The 17585-nt window shown below is 38.4% G+C and overlaps 1 protein-coding gene across 1 annotated transcript in view; it reads left to right on the top strand.

Annotated features, from left to right (window-relative positions):
- Positions 1-17585, top strand: part of MYO3A (myosin IIIA) — a 104554-nt gene that overhangs the window by 34792 nt on the left and 52177 nt on the right. The window contains exons 5-9 of the mRNA XM_054273944.1: positions 2798-2874; positions 4132-4277; positions 5999-6064; positions 6460-6615; positions 15769-15868. Of these exons, the coding sequence (XP_054129919.1) occupies positions 2798-2874; positions 4132-4277; positions 5999-6064; positions 6460-6615; positions 15769-15868 (545 nt within the window). The remainder of the gene's footprint in view (positions 1-2797; positions 2875-4131; positions 4278-5998; positions 6065-6459; positions 6616-15768; positions 15869-17585) is intronic.

Genomic DNA, 17585 nt, shown 5'->3' with positions numbered 1-17585 from the left:
TGAGACAAATCTTCCCTAATAAGAGGGAACTAATTTCTGCCCTGTTTTTTCTTTTATTGAGTGCTAAGGTCAGAAGCAGATGGCTTTACTTGCAAGGGTATTTCAATATGCCTGTTTTCACAATGAAAACCTTGAAAAATACTCATAGTGTAAATGTCCTAATTTTCAGTTTTTATTAGTAAAATAGTGCCTGAAAAAAATAAGAAGAAATGCAGCTATGTGCACAATATTTTATTTTTGGTGAGCTTTGGTACTATTAATGCACATATTTATAAAGCTCTTAACTTCTATAAGAAAAAATAATTCATATGTAATAAAACATCATTTTACAACATATTTTAGATTTTCTTAGGATAATATTTGGCTCATTTTGCAAAAAAGCAGTAGTAAATGGGGAGAGGAGGAACAAGATGGTTTTGTTTGAAAATATGTAGGTTAAAGAAAGTGGCCAGCTATATGCTTGACTGGTTACTGAAATGCTGGAAGAAATGTTACTAAGTGTGGAATTACATCATCTTTCCTCTATACACAGAAAAAGCCCAAGGAAATATCATTTGTCATAAGACCTACGCTGCATAATCTAAAATGCCACTTTAATGCTGGGAGCAAAAGGATTAAAAAAACCAACCAAACAAAAAGCACACAAAAACCTCAAGAGCCTAAAGAAAGTGGTGAACAATTCAAATTAAATCAGTTTTTTATTGAAATGAAACAAGGGTGAGGAGGAAAAAATCTTCAGTTCATTTAATAATTACAGTTGGAAGAGGGAAAAAACCCAACAGTGCATAGACAGAAAAGATTGAAATCAGTAATGTACCTTTTATATTTTGTTCCTTATCTTTACAGAAAGTTATTATTATTTATAAAATCTGACAATGGAATCATAAAAATATAGTCAGTGTCTTTCTTTGCCTGCAGATCTGAATCTCATATCCTTGTCCAAGACTGCAAAAACTGAGCTTTGCACAGGGGACTCCCGCAACATGGAGGAAGGGAGAGTAGCCTCAGCTCCCCCTGAAATCAGGGAGATCTCACATAATAATGTCTGTTGGCATCCCTGTAGTGATTTCAGAGCTGAGGTGATGTGTGACATGTTTTTCTGGGAGCTCAGAACAGCCACAGACTCTGTGAGCCGGAAGCTGGATCTCAGACAACTCCTTGAGATGGCAAAAACAAAGCCCCTGCTTAGCTGAGTAGAAGTAGGATTGATGGACTTTGTGCTAAGACTCACATTGTCCTGTGTTCCATGATGCATAACACTGTGCATTGGACTTTCTGCAGACATAAAGAGAGATAAAGATGGAACTTTCTCAAGGCTGGTTTATAGGGAGGCAGCCACAGTGGTTGTATTTATCTCAAAGGAGCAGGCGGGGTATTCCTTGCAGTCTTTATTTTCAGATGTTGCATATTTTTCTGTAAGAGCCAAATGCAGATATTTAGTGAATCAGAGCTGAACATGTAGCTTTAGAGTGAAAAAACAGATCAAGGTCTCTTTACCTATACTGAAAAAAGCCCAAAACAATCAAACCTGCCCAGACAGAGGTTTAGTTAATATTCCCATTGGATAGTTAATGTGAATTGCTTGTTATGAACTGTCTGCAAGTTTTTCAGGAGGAGAAGGTCAAGCATTTTCAAGCCAGACAATACAGAGTTGAAACTGGACAGTGGTGCTCACTGGAGCTTCATGTGTTTCAGAACAATGAAATAGAACTCACAGAGTGAAACCAAGTCCTTTCACATTTTAAAGAAAAGGCAGATTTATGCATGAAGGCAAAATAAGTGAGCTCCAGTGTCAATTAGACTGAGGCTGGAGCATGTGTATGTAGAGCACAGGACCTTTCTGGCCATCCATGGCATCAGCTCTTCAGAATATGGCTCTGGTGCACCCCACTGTTGGCTATTACTCAAATCCATTTTATAGTTTAGGACTTGCTAGCTGAAGGGCTGTTTTTCTGCATGTGTGGACTTCACCGTTGTTTGTGACTCATAAATTGATAGTAGTTTGGGGCATGCTGGCTCAGCGGCTGTTTTTTTCCATGTTGTGCTGTTCCCTTTGTATGCACTATTTCCAACCAGTACACCCTTGTTTTTTAAGGAAGGAAGTTGGTGGCAGGCTGCTCAGAATTGTGCTGTAGCCCACTTGAATTTCTAATATTTCAGTGTCTTTTAGGAATCATTGAACTTCAGAGTTCACTTTCCGACCCTTGGCCTGAAATAGTTAATTCCCTAAACTACAGCTCATATTGCAAAGCTGATTTACAGGATTGTTGCTTTGAGAATGTGCTTTGAGCATGGAGAGACTTCTGCTTTTGTAAGAATTTTGGAGGTTTCACTGTTTTGTTGTTTCTTTTTTATGGCAGAGCAGTTAAGAGATGAGAATAGGTATATTTTATAGTGTTAGCATGAAATATAGATATATAATGAAATGGAGGGTTAGTGTCAGTAGTGAGCATTAGAAGGTGTGGAAGGTACAGTACTTTTCTACCCTCCCTAAGGTGTTTTACTGCTCTCTTGAAACAGGATGTAGAAAAGCTTTAATTGACCAGTCAAAAAATATGGAGTCAGATTAATAATCAAATGCTCATTTGGGACTAAGTCCCGGTCCTGCTGAAGCCTCCGGAAAAAAGGAAGCAGACAAGCCTTCAGGATGAGGCTTCTCTTTCCAGAGAACTGGAAAGATGCATCTGAGATTCACCTGCATAGGAGTTTGTAGCACGACAAGAGGAGGATGTCACCCTTCAGAAGGGCTGTCTTGGATGGAAACTGCTCTGCTGATGGCTTCCCCTCGTTCTTGCAGGTGTGTCTGCCCAGCTGACCAGCACTCGTCTCCGTCGGAACACCTCCGTGGGCACCCCGTTCTGGATGGCTCCAGAGGTCAGCTTTCAGAACACTTTGTCACTGGTACTCGAGCTGCTGTATTCTGCATTTCTGCTCTTTGTCTTTCTTCCTGGTCTTTTCACCAAATGAAACAGCAATGTCCTTTTAAAAAGTGCTTTAAACCTTTCTGTCTTACATGTTTGCAAGAATTAAGTTAAAATTAGGTTTGTTTTTGAAATTGCAAGATTAGAGGCAGGGAGCAAGACTCTGAAATGCTTAGCTAAATGTTGAAGAATATAGAGTGCTACTATTGGTACTTTTCAGCCTTTCAAGCTCTGAAACTATAAATATCTCCCCATGGATGGAAGGAGCCCAGGGTGGTACTGAGAGAAATTATAGCTTCTATATTTTGACTTCTGCCCCTGGAAAGTTTTTGATACTATATATCCATACTTGCTTCAGCAAGAAATGGAAAAGGTTATTATGAATGAAGAAGATGCACTTTGATTCTGTGGAGGTTTTTCCTGACTGAAATTGAAGCATATACAGATACATTTTAAGCTGAGATAGGAAAAATATTTCCTTATAAATAAGCTTATCTACTTAGAGTATTTGTGTGCACACAAACACATGCAAGTACATCTGTTTATAGCGCATGAAACTAGTCTATTTATACATATTTATTTTTATCAAAACACTCTGTTCATACACATAGGTCTAGCCATATAACTAATGGTGTACATGTTGGTTTAGATCAGCACCTAATGGGATGAAAAATTCTAGATTTACCCAGCATTATGGATAAGCTGAAATGTATTTGAAGGTAAATGCTTTGCTGTGATCTAATGAACTTTGTCCACATCCACTTGATCTGGAAATTGGCTGATTTGGTTGAATAAGGACCCAGTAAGAGACAGTAAATCCAGCTCCTGCTTTCCTGATTGTTTCACTTCACAGAGAGAGCAGTATACTTACAATAATTACTTAGCAAGAATAATCCATATAAAGAGTTGTAGGGTTGCTGACTTTCCTTCTACTTCCTTTGTTATGGGATGGAATTTGTTCAGCTGAAAAAGACATGGATTTGTACCCTTTCTCCAAATCAGAGAACATCTGGCTGGAGAATGTGGTGTTCATGGACACCTGCTTTCTCTAGTTTAAACACTGGGGGGGTTTGGCAATTGGATGGATGCTTTAGCTTTTTAAATGTGTGCATATCTGTTTATTTCACTGAACAATCTATAAGAGATTCCTCTTACAGAGGTATGCTCTTAAATGGGGACATTTAACCATCCCAGACTTTTTCTTCCACAGGTGATTGCCTGTGAGCAGCAGCTAGATAGCTCTTATGATGCTAGATGTGATGCATGGTCACTGGGTATTACTGCAATAGAGTTGGGAGATGGAGATCCACCCCTTGCTGATTTGCATCCCATGAGGGCACTCTTCAAAATACCAAGGTAATAGTTTAATGTCTTTTTTTGTTGACGGGTTAGACTGAACTTTTTCCTTAAAGTTTGATTTCCAAAAGTTTTTGCTTCCCAAAAGTTTGCTTTCTTCAAACTTAGACCATGTAAGTTTGTGGACTTTCTTTATGTTATTTATACTAGGAGGCAGGTTTAAAATACATTGCCCAGTTGTATTTTCTGCAGGCTCTGCTTTAACCATGTGGGCACATTGAGAAGTTCAGAGCTGACTTTTAGCTACTTTTGAGAAAAAGTCATAGGGCCTTCTCCTGAGCGAGCTGCTGCTCACATGAATGCAGGACTTGTTTTTGTCTCGTATATTCTGTTACAAAGAATGACTTATGATAGAAATACAGGGTCCGAATACACAGCTACTGTGGTGAACAGGTCCCATATTTATTTTCAGGAGTTATCTTCTATCCTTTGTAGCAGAGGTTGTTCCCCCACTCATAGGCATTTAGGCTTCATCTTTTCATTAGCTTGTGCTGCTTCTGGCAGTTCCAATGTTGCTGTCCTTGGGCAGTGCAAATAGCAACTTATTTTGTGTTTTTTGCTTTGAAGCTGAAAATATAAGCAGGCAAAGTGCCACTTATGGCATTTCAAAGAACATCAATCTCCAAGACTGTAGGTAATGATCATACAGTAGTAGTTTGTGGATTTCATCCTAAGAACTGGAGCAGTACCACAACAGCTGAGCCCCACATAGCATATGTAAGTGCTTGGAGTCCTTTTCAGCCAAGACACCCAAATTAGTTTAAATTACTTTTAGTTTTAAGAAATCTTGGCTGACCTGGCACTGAAGCAGAGTATGAATGGTCTTCCTACCTTTGCTTGCTGTGGAAAAAGCAGTTGCAAACTATTGTGGTCAGTCACTGCAGCTAGGACTTCAAAAAAGCTTCTGGCTTATACTCTTACAAGCGCTGGGCACCTTTCTGCTCTGGAGCAATATAAGATCAATACTCTTTCATTCTGTTTAGTAAAACCTGAAAGCAATAGAGTAAACATTAAGCAGCACTTGAAGAAAAGCAGCTTTGGTTGATTGAAAAAAGACAGTAAGTCACCTTGTCTATTGGCTGGTCACTCCTTTTGTCTTCATGGCCATACTTAGTGAAAAGGGCATCTGTGAATGGAAGAAGACTGTCAAGACCTTTTCAACTGAAGGAACACCTAGAGTAAACAGCTCTAACAATAGAAAAGAAAGCAGTATGTCCATTTACAATAGATCTCTATTTAAACCTTCACTTCTGATTATCTTCTGATGAATGAAGAATAATTAATAAAGAACCAATTCCTTTGGACATTTTGTTCAGCAGGTTGATGAATTCAATCCTTCTGAGAAAACTTAAAATAGAATTGCTTTTTAAAATTTCTCTTAAGGAAGTATATTTTTTCAGGCTTGAAAATAGGAATTTGCCATTACAAGTGAATAGTGATTAATGAGTTGTTAGTTTAATTTCTTTTTATTGATTAGATTGAAAAAATCTCAGTGATTCTTAGCTACACTTGGTAGATTATCTCGATGCTATTTCTCCTTATTAGTTATGTAAAGCAGGAGAACCAATGAGGCATTGCATCATCTAGCCACGCTCCTTTTACCACTGGAAATCAATGTCTTTTTTCGGTGGCCTTCTAAAACTCATTACTCAGCCTGCCTTCACACATTGTTTTTGTCAAGTGAGTAGCTTATTAACTTATCACCACACTGACCTTTGCAGGAATCCTCCTCCAACGCTACAGCAGCCTGAACTGTGGTCACCTGAATTCAATGACTTCATTAACAAGTGAGTAACAACTGAGACCACTCTGGTTGAATATGGAACATGTGTAAATGTCATGTGTAAAGTATCTTTTGTGGAAATCTATTGCAACTAATACTCTCCCTTAAAAGGCTAGTTAGTAAATCCATTTGACTTCCAAGTGAAGCTCTGTATTTATGCATGAAATAGCATTTCAATACCCTTGACATTTTTTAAGTGAAAGAACATTTGTTTTTAAAATGCAATAATTTAACTTTTTGGACTTATCAATTCTGTGAAGTTGTATCAGTTTTTCGTGCAGAGCTATTTTGATTAAGACAGATATATTTATTATGGAGTCATGAATGAACTCCAGACAAGCATTTCAAAACTTAACTGCAAACCCTCAATGATCATGTGTTTTTTTTCTGCCAGCACAGGTGCTTGACTAAAGATTATGAGAAGCGTCCAACAGTATCTACTCTTTTGCAGCATGATTTTATTAAGCAAATTGAAGGAAAAGAAAGCACGCTACAAAGGCAACTCATGGAATTTATTGATGTTCATCAACAAATGGGAGTCACTGAAAAGGCAAGGTAATAGTAACTAAAGAGTGGACCAGTTGTGTCAGTTTTGATACTTCCACTGTTTCAGAATGACTAGCACTCAGAGAAAGATTCAACCCTTATAACTTTAGATGGCAAGAAAATGGAAAGTTTAGTATTTGGGGTTCCCTGTACTGCCAATGGAAAGAGAGAGGCATCATGATTCACATGTGGGATGAAACAATCTGTAGAAGTGCCTCCCCTTTTTTCTGTGACTCCAGATATAGTCTTAGACCCCAGCTTTTAGAAAGCTACGGTTAGATGAAATTAATGTTTGGCATTTTCATACATTTGCATGGTCAGCTAATGTTTAGTTTGAGCAAGTATGTTAAAATCAGCTGGTTGGGTTCCTGCAGGAATTGGATGTTTCTGACTGAAATAAGTGATGGTCCTAGCAGACTGTGTTTTGCAAACTTCAAATCTTATGTCTTCTTGAATGGAAACTTTCTTTCTTCCACTAGCATCTAAGTGATATCAATTCTGAACAAATCACTTAACAACTGTTGGCTTTTATTGAAAATACTTAAAAATGTCTTGGCTCAGTTTTACTATTGAAAAAATTCCTCACAGTACACATATGTATCAGATGTGAAATGTTGCAGAATAGTATTGAAGTGCTACTGGTGTGACTGCTCCTGCTTCAAGGAAAAGCACGATGCTTTTACTTTTTTTTTAATGGAACATGAAATTTAAAAGACATTTTGGCATTATCATTTATGTAGAAAAAGCTTGTTAAAATCTGCCACATTTCCTTTGACACATTTAGAGTAACAATATACACAGCAGTCTTCAGTTCTAGTTCTGGAGAATTTTCTATTTACTCTATGCTTTGAAGATAATAGTAAAAATATTTTTCTAAATAATTATGAATAATAATTATGAATAATTATGAAATTTTTTCAACTTTAACTGGATATGGGAGGAGTAGTGCTTTCCCTTTTGTGACATTGCAGTATAAAACTATGCATTTAGCTTTCATTTAAGCTTCAGACTGGATTTATATGCTCTATATATTGCAGACTTGACATTTACTTAATCCAGAAAGATTCTTGAATTCAAATAAGCTTATAGGATGTCAGTGCTGAGCACTAAACCAGCAACATAATCCAGACTTTAAATAGCATTTATTTAAAAAACACAGGGAAATGATATGTGGTAAAATAAGTCCAAACCACTAGGTTATATTAATTAAAATCTTGTTAACACTTGTGATATTAGTCCTTTTAAAGCCTAAATAATTTTGAAAAAAATCAAGCTTCCAGTCAATTAGATATTGGGACTTTTTTACCCATTTTAGAGAATTCACTTTTATTTTCATATTCTTTTTTTTCAAATCCTTTATTTTTTCATGTAAATGCTGCATAAAGAAAACTACATGAACTTTTTTTGTTTTCTGTACAATACAAACATAAAGAAAGTGGCCCAATTTGCATGTGTACAGAGCAGTCAAGTAGCACAAGAACAGGATGATCTACTGGTATTTTCTCTGTCCTGTTTACACTGTGTTTTATAAGCTGATGGCTCTTCATGAGAACTAGAATTTAAGGGAATATATTACCATGTGATGAAGTTACCTATACAACCTATACACTTGATCAACCTATAGTTGATCAAGTGTAATTTTTATGTGAAATTTCCCAAAGGAAAACAGAATTTTCTCTTTCAAAACAATAATAAAATAAAATAAATTACATCATTTCTTATCTGAATCTGTGCAAAAAATGTGCTTGTTTAATTCAGTGTGTAATTTAAATGGCAGGGTTAAACTGAGCATAGCCCATATTTCAATTTAGCAGTTTAAAGTACTAACAAGTAGTATTTCTAACCTAAATTATTTTGTGACTGTGCAGTTTTTTGAAATACACTGTTAGACTGACTACAGAACAGCATTTGTGTTTTTTCTGCTGTGAATGATAAGAGATTATGCAAAGGTTTCTAAATTCGGTAGTCATGCTTTTTTAAAAGTCTTTAGAGATACTAATTCTATGTATCTTCTGACCTTTAATCTGCATAAAGCAAATGGTGTTCAAGGCAATGTCTGTACAGAAGTACCATGTAAATCTGACTTGAAATCAAGACATAAGCATTATAGTGACAAGTCCCCTGGAAGAGCTGCTCTTTTCTTGTTTATGCTATTCTGGCACTGTTTTTACAGTAATGTGTTAGGGTCCTACTGTGAAATTTCTGAACTTTCAGCTGGCAACTTTCCTGGTAAAACTTCTTCCTGATCTCGAGCTTACACTCTCTCAGTCCCTAATTTGAAGGCATAACTCTCCTCCTTCTTGGCAATGGGAGTGACAGTGGGAGGCAGGTAGTTTAAGGGATTAAAGATCTTTTCCTTCTACTGAGGGAAGAAATCCTGCTACCTGTATGGTGTTGTATAAATGGGCATTGGAATATAAAGTCAATAAACTTGGTAATGTTGAGTTAAAGCTGAAGATTAGGAATATGGTTATTTTCTTTGTATGTGCTTACTCTCCTCATAAAATTTAATGCATTAATTGCAGTTTTGTATTTCAAAGGAAAAAAAAATTAGTAGCTGAAGTCCAGCCACTAGGTTTTATTGTGTGCACTGTTTCTGTTTTCACTCAAAATCAAGTGACCTTCTTAGCCCATTGGGCTGAGGTGCAATTTGGTTCTGACTGCTTTCTGCAGCAGTAGTCTGTTGATGTACTTGTGATCTTACCTTGCTGTTTGCTGAATGTGCAGTTCATACAGCTCAAAAAGAAAAGCTCATTACATTATATCACATTCTGATGGGTGAATGGGTTTTTTGTAGAGGGCCTTGCCCTCAGATCCTATCTTGTGCACTGTGTGTGCTCAGGAAGGATGGGAAATCTTTAGGCACAGAGTGGAGCCACCCTGAAGACTGCCATTGGCACCATTGTTCCTGAGGTATTTTCTAACACTGGGGAGTCACTGAGTGATGAGGGCCCTCAGAACCTTCCCAGTATTGTTATTCTAGTGAAGAGGAACCAAGGTTTAGGTCCTGCATTGTACTGCATCCTCTCAAGAGACGGAAAACGAGAAACAACAAGAGGAAGAGAGCCCACCAACCACCTGACTAACCAGAGAAATCTCAATTAACACTGATAAAACTTCAGATAGCAATGTGCCACAGCCTGGCTCCAGGTTTCATCGAAGTGATAGAAGGCAAAATAGTGGTTTTTCAGTAGCCTTTGAGCAGTGTTCTAGCACTAGAATGTCTTGTGCTACTCAAGACTCAAAAAAGCATGAATACTAGCAGTAAACTTCATTGAAAATTCCACTTTTTTAATTTGAGCAAATGCAGTACATTTTTTTCTAAAATAATCACATTTTTATGCTAAAAATATCTTTTTGCAACTTAACCTTACCTAGCTCAGAACTTAGGCTGCAATAACAATGGGAACAGCAGCAGAAAATATCCCTTGATACATTAGCATTTTCCATATTATCCTGACTATAGGATCTTTAAAATCTGCTGCTGGGAATAATATATGAACTATATATCAAAAATGCTATGTGAGATATGCTATATGGGCTAAATTCATGTTAGAGAAGAGGTGAAGCAGGCAGAGTTGCATACTAAGGGCAATTAATTTTGGAGGTTTTTTTGTGAGGAGAGTCACTTTCAGGACAGGGTCCCTGAGCTTGATAAAGGCTTTCAGTATAGCAGTATAGCTGTTAAAATTTATAATTAGTGATGAAAATAGTTATTAAAAATGAGTACTGCAGCATATACCCCAAAACAGTTCTAAAAATACACTTCTTGCTAGGCCAAAAGAGGGAAAAAATCCCTGCATTGTAAAGAATTTTACTCTGCAACAGAAATAGCTGTCTTTGAAACAACCTTCAGAACTGTCGCATCTACACCTGACAGTCAGGCTTGTAAGACTTTTATCTCGAATTGTTCGGCTGTCTTCTTCTTGACTGCTTTTACAATAATCTCTGCAGAAATATGCAATGATTAGTACATTGTGTATTTCCTGGGAATTGTGAGTCATTCCAGAAATGAGCTGTACATACGAGGGGTATTCAGTGCACCTAGATTTCAGCAAATGACTCTGGTCCCCAGATTAAGACTTATCTTTATATACTCTCTGAGTAATTATGGGAAAGAGACCTATTCTACTGCAAAATGATGCAAAGTTTTGGGTGAGCTGAATTATTTTCTTAGGAGTTTGTCCTCCTGTATTTGCCATATAGGGTTGGTATTGAAATCAATAACAGAGTCCTAAACAGTTGCTCTATTTAACTATTTGGAAAGGCCAGGGAGGTAATTTCATAGAAGTTCATGTACAACAAAGGTTGTTGTGAATAAATTGACCCCTATTAAAAGCAGGGAGTACCATAAAGTTTCCTTTTGTGACTTTTCCTGATTGCACAGACTTGTGTTGCCCATTTTCTGGGTGTTCACTCTGTCCCAGTCTCTGTGACTCATCCTGCCAGTGGAAAGCAGCTGACAGCAGCTGACAGCTGACAGCTCTGCAGGGCAGGCTGTAGGAGAGCATGGGAGATCCTCATGCTGGCTTGACAAAGACAATATGAGGAACAGTACAAATAGGACGCACAGAGTCCAGTCCTGTCTTGGCCAAGGTCTCCAGATGACATCTGGATGGGAGTAGTGGCTGAAATGGGGGGGTTTTAGAATTTGGATTCAATCTTTGATCCCTTCAGGCCAGTTCTTCTTCTCCTGGAACTCAGTGTGGGCTTTGTTATGCCAAGAGGTCTGTGCTTCTGCATTGAGGACACTCCATAGTTTGCTGTGCTGCAAACTTTTCTCAGGCTGTAGAAGCAGTAGGGAGTTCTAGGAACAAAGGCCTTAGAATAAGCAGATCTCCAGTCCCATAGCTAAAACACATCTCTGTATCTGAATAATGTTCTTCTATGTAACACAATGTACAACAGCAATGCCTGAATGAAGAATAGTTTACCTTCTGAAGAAAGGAGGAAGATGTTCCCCCTGCATTCAGAACTCCTCAGGAGAAATGCTCTGCAAGTGGTACTTTACTATTGTGCCAGTCCACTTGCTCAGCACCTCATTTCTCCTGAAGGTGGGACACTTCAGCAGGCATTTCATGCCCATGGAGCTTCCCCTTTATCATCTGGATATGGCTCTGAGCACAGGGCCTGAGCCTGACTCATGAGGAACTAATCCCAAAGAATCCTTTTAGAGATCTCCTATTTGCTCAGTTAAGAACACACACTTCCCCCTGAAATTTGTCAGGGACACAGATATTTCTTGAGGCTGTTGTGAAGGAATAATAATCTGCTTTGTTTACAGGTCATGGAAAAGCAGCACAAATTTTGTCAAACAGATTGTGCAGAGCTGGGCACAGGCCACCTCTGAATCAAAAGCCCCATAGCTCTGCAGGGCAACAGTGTGCTCTCAGAAACCTTGCAAAAGCTGCACAGCTCCCTGAGACTGCAGCCTGTAGTCTCAGTGCTGTCAATCATTGAAATACAGAAGGGAACGCAGGTTTGTCTGCAAAGCATTGTGCAAATGCAGCTGGAGGCTTATCACTGAAGTGTTACACTTTCTAAAGTCGGGTACAGATTTTTCATAGATAGCAGGCTGTAGTTTTATTTAGGCAGATTTCACAAGATATCTGTGAAGAAAAAAATTGGATTTTAAGTTTGAATTAATACTGCTTTGCTCAACCTCCAGAGAAGTAGAATCACCAGCAATGACAGATCCTGTAGAGGTTTCTCTGTGTTGCGTCTTTGTCATTTTACTGCCGTTTGTAACTGCTGGGAGGTGTACAGCTGTTTCCACCTTCACCTTACAAAAACCTCATTATTTTTAGTTTCTTCTGTACACTCAGACTAAGGCCAGCCCTTTTACTGTCACTTCTTAGTCTGTAGATGATTCTCCAACCAGTTTAGGCAGAGAGTTCAGCAGGGCATCATGAGTCACACTTTCCTTTTCATGGTATTTTTGGAACTATCAGAAATCTTTTAAATACATTCTGACAATCTGAAGAAAAAAGCTGTGGTTGCCTCATTTTGATTTAACTGAATCTTGAAAGATAAGTGGGGGGAGGGGAGCATTGATGTGAAAGAAAATGCACAGAAACAATGCTGCCTTGACTCATTTTCTTGTCCTTACTGCATTGAAGGTTCTGGCCTTTAGCTGCCTGAATTGCTTGTCAGGCATGCTTGTAAAATCCAATGCCTCCAATATATTTTTGAGCAGAACAGAGATACATGGTTATTTCAGTTCACAATGTCTATGTGCATGATCTTAATGAAACTTCAGCGCTGATGTCAACAGCACTGATGTGGGGTTTTTTTAAGTGGTTGGAGTGAAGCAGTATAACTGCCCTTGAGGGGTCTGTGCCCTTCGACAGCAAAGTGGAAAAATATTGTGTTCTGCAAATCTGCTACTCTTATGTGCTCTGGAGAATGGAGAATATAATCTAGCCCAACAAGCGCTAGTGTTCTCATAATGTCAGCTGAGGAGGATTACAGGAGGATCAATTTTATGTAATTAAACTTCCCTGGCATGCACAGAGATCTGTTTCCTTAAAAGAAAAAAAATAGAAAAATAAAAATGTCCATGACTGGAACATTCTCCTCCCTTCCTTCACAGCAATTGTTAGTTTCTTATATTAAATGAAAAATGGTAATTGAAACTAATCCTGGGAAATGCCACTCTCTCACTGATATGCAGTTATATTTAAGGATCTAACATATTAAAAAAAATGTGTTCAATGTGTAACAGTTCCACCAGAAATGGAAAGCAAAGCTTGACAGAAGCTTTGTTTTGGGTCTTTCTTCAGCAACAGAAAAAGCAGAACAATAGAGCTTGACATAGTCCTGCAATTCCCACATCTTTCCCTTGTATGCATATTGGTAGCTCTCTCTCAAAGTCACACTGATATTAGATGCATCTTCTGGACACAAAATGACCTTCATACAGGTACAAAGGAGAAATTGTTTCAGCTGTCCAAATTTAACTTTTTTCAAATGAAACTTTTAAAAAGAGGGAAAAATAGGAGTGTGAATTATAGACGGGGTAGATTTCTGTTGAGAGGGTAGGATATTGTCTGCACCTCTCACTTTGGATTCAGTAATGTCCTTTAGCTGCTAAATGCAAATCAAACAGCAACAGATCATGCAAAGCTGAGTTAATTTAAATCTTTATATTACCATGTCCTCTTTAATACTGCCTGGGGTACATGCTAACAAAAGTGGTCTCATACTGTTGTTGCAAAGACAATACTATCAGGGCAGCTCTCATGGTAAAATTGGATTCCAAAGGAAAGGGAAGAATAGGTCAAACCTAGAATAATGTAGATCCTGTCAATCCTTTTGCTTCATGGTCACTTAGCCTCCTCACTGGATACTGTGCTGCAATTTTGGCTCAGAAACTGTGAAACTATGGTAGCGCTTGCAAGGAAGTCTTACATATTTGTGTCTTGATATTAAAGCTGCAGAATTAGTCAGCTGTGGGTGTGAAGCTCCTGCCTTTGCATTGTGGACAATTAATAAACTCTGGTGGTATCTGGCACCTGCGTAAAGGAGAAAGACACTGGCGCCAGGATGAGGACAGGCCATTCTGTCATCCTCAGGGAATGATTGTTAGAGACAAGAGAAATTGAAAGAAGTGGTAGATGAAATGCACTCTGGTCTGGGTTTCCATCATGCAGATTGTGAGTGCACTCACAGTTTGGGAGGGCATCATTTGCCCATTTCTTCCAGTCCCTTTTCTGTCCTGGCAGACACCAGGGCTATTGCACCAAGTTGGTGCCTGCTTGAGTTTCTGCACCTGCATCCCCTATCAGTACACGGCCAGCATGACCTGAAGCAGCATTCATGAACTAGATGAGGTTGATAGAACAGGTACAGCCCATTAAATATGCAGTAAATCTGTGGGTGTTCAGCTTTCCCCATCAGTGTGATGTTCACTCACTCTAACTTTCCCTCTTGGTGCGACTACACTTTCTTCTGTCATCTGCTCACTGCATATCAAAATTCTTGCCTGTGTAGAAAACACCTGTCTGCTTTTATCTATGCCATATATCCAAATATCAAAATTAAATAAAGAATTTACCTGGTCTTGTCTGGGATCAAGGTAAAGAGTGAGTGCTTCACACAACAGTTTCCTGGCTGTCTCCGTTTACCAAGGTAAATGTTCCTTGTTTTTGAGAGGTGCCTTCCCACCAGTGGCATCAAAGGGATTGAGGTCATATCAGGAGATCAGATTTACTTAATAGTTTTCCTGTACTTTTGCCTTATTGCACATCTGAACTTGATTTAGTTTGTGAACTCTGCTGTTACTTACCCAGTTTCTCTTTCCCTTATTTTCCCTCATCTCATAAAACAAGTATAAGTAATATGAATTGTAAACCTTGCATTCTTTGCTGCATTTGCTCTATTTAGCAATGCCTTTACTCTTGGATAAAAAATGATCCAAGTCTCTGAGAATTTTCTTGCTAATTAAAATAAGGCTGCATAAATTTGGATTTATGGTTTGATTGAAAGAGAAATCTAAGACAAATGCAAAGTTAAACTTGAAGTTTAACCCTGCTAAGAAAGATAATTAAAATTCTGTTTCCTTCTCATGTATGACTTTTTCCCCTAGCAAGTCCAGGAAAATTTGATCAAGATGTATTTCACTTACCCCAGTGGTTCTGTAGCACTTTGATCTATAGTGTGATCATCTCAGCCAAACTTTAGAGCACTGTCATTACTAAGCTAAAAATGTTTCTGTCCTGACTGCTTTGTTTGCATCATCTTTGCTGTGCTATTTCATCATACACCTTGGGTTTTGTCCTATACATACTGTTAGCAGGATCTTTTTGCATGTTGGTCCCAGAGTTTCAGTCTTACGTGCTTTATAAATATGTTCTTTTTTTTTTTAACTTGTATTGCCAAGCTCCCATCTTACAGCTGATGTAGGGGTGTGATCTAAGCAGGGGTCTATAGAGTGTCAAAGTTCTTCATGGTAGCAGTTCTGGAAGCAAATCACAGCTTTTGAACTGTCAGGTACTGCTGTGCTGTACCAAGAAGTTGACTTCTGTATTGTTTTTCAAACATTTGTGTGTTTAAATTCAGAACAATGGAAAGCAAGACTGTTTTGGCCTTCAAGATGGTTGCAGGTGCAAGATCTGCTCTGTGTTGCCTTACTTCAGGAGATTGTATCTCTTTCTTTTCTAGATTTGAACGTATTCACACAAAGAAAGGGAACTACAGTAAGTCGCTAGTTTCAAACCAAGAGGAGGTAGATGATTTAGCAACCTTGGAGGTACTGGATGAGGTAAGAACCTCTTTTTTCATGTTTTCCTGAAGAGGAGTAATCACATATTAAATTGCAATGGTGTGCTGTTGATTTTCAAATTCAACTGTCACACTCCAGTTGTGTAACATTTCACCACTTTATGCCAAATATTTTAGACAAGATTTACTGTGTCAGAAAGGTTTCAGCTCAAAGCTAAAATAATCTCTGGAGTTACAGCCATAGACCAAACAGTATGGTAACACCATTGACTAAACAGGATTTATATCACTGGGTTTTACTACAGCTAAGCATCCAGTTTGCAATGGTGTGTGAACCTGAAATTGGTCTAGGTCCAAGACCTTCCATCACTGTTGCTTGAGTACCAAGAGCTGCCTTAAACTAGCTCACCATACTCTCCCAGATTAGGTTCTCACTGACTTATTTAGGTGGGGAAATGCATGAGGGTCAATTTATGTCAGCTGAGCCTCTCATCTGTCAATGCCTGGTTTGTCAAAGCTCAAAAATTAGTCCACTGGGTGCAGGGAAACATGGTATAAGGGAGGGAGGAGGTCTGCTGTGTTTATGCTTTAAGCTTCAAAACCAGAAAGAAGAATCAGGCTGCAGCACATTATCTGCAGGTCTTGGAGGCCATCAGTGGTTGTAAACAAACTGCCATTCTTCATCTGCTGGGCTGTGCATAGACTATAATTCACATTCTCTTATCTGTAAAACTTCTCTGGTATATTGTACCTTTGTCAGTCCAGAATATTCATTGTGGCACTTGAGCTGGCAAACTGTGTCATGCTGACAGCTCACAGAACATCTTCCATCTGCCCAAGAGCTTTGTTATAGCTTGATGTTTAGTTAATTGTAATTGAAATAACCCAAAATTCATCTACTGGACAAAGTTCAGGTTTAAGCATTTTTTTAGTATTAGGAAGAATAAGACTGCTGTGGGGTTTTTTTCTCTTTTACCATGATACATATAAACAATCCAAGCTAAAGAGATTTTATTGCACAAAAAAATCCCAGACTAACTGGAATATATCCCATCTCCTAAGAGATGGAGCATTCTCATGGAAGTCCTCAGGAAGCCTCTGTTTAAATGTTTGACAATGTGGTGTTACTAAATCAAATCCAATTAAAACCACTTTCACATATGAATGGCAGCTTCTCAGAACTGTATTCTTTCTTCCACTCATATTTTTTCTTCCAGTTTAGACATTCCCATCATCAGATCAAGACAAGAGACCTTTTTTCTACTGGTGCAATAAATAATTTCAGAAAGGGCAGAAGTTCCCCTAAAATAATTCTGTAACGTGAATATGGTTTTGGCAAAAAGGAAAGAGAGCGTTCAAAACCAAAAAGTTTATCAAGGCAATCAAAAACCAAGATTTTTCTCCATATGTTTTCTCATGAAGGAAATATAGCCTCTGCAGCTGTTGAAAATTCAGCTTGAAAATGTATTAAACAGGACACAGTGTACAACACTGTGAATAGATAGATGAGGAAGGAAGGCAATTCCTTCTGTAGTCCTCTGCTGCCAGTTGGTCTGTTCCAGTGGTTATGGAGCCTAAATATTTCCACATGTACCCCAGATTAGTCTCAAGGCTGGTTGAATTTCTTCATTCAGCTCTGTGGCCTGTTTTGATTGGAAACCTAACCAGGCACTTGATATACCCAGCTGTGTACGCAGAAGAAGCTGAGGGAAATTACATCAGGAAATTTGAATGCCACTAATGGGCCCTTCCCTTTT

The sequence above is a fragment of the Melozone crissalis genome, unplaced genomic scaffold (genome assembly GCF_028551555.1).
Source record: "Melozone crissalis strain CALT ecotype California unplaced genomic scaffold, PUWL_Pcris_2 ptg000016l_1, whole genome shotgun sequence".
NCBI lineage: Eukaryota > Metazoa > Chordata > Aves > Passeriformes > Passerellidae > Melozone > Melozone crissalis.
The sequence above is the reverse complement of the archived record's forward strand: the minus strand, read 5'-3'. Positions and strand labels throughout refer to the sequence as shown.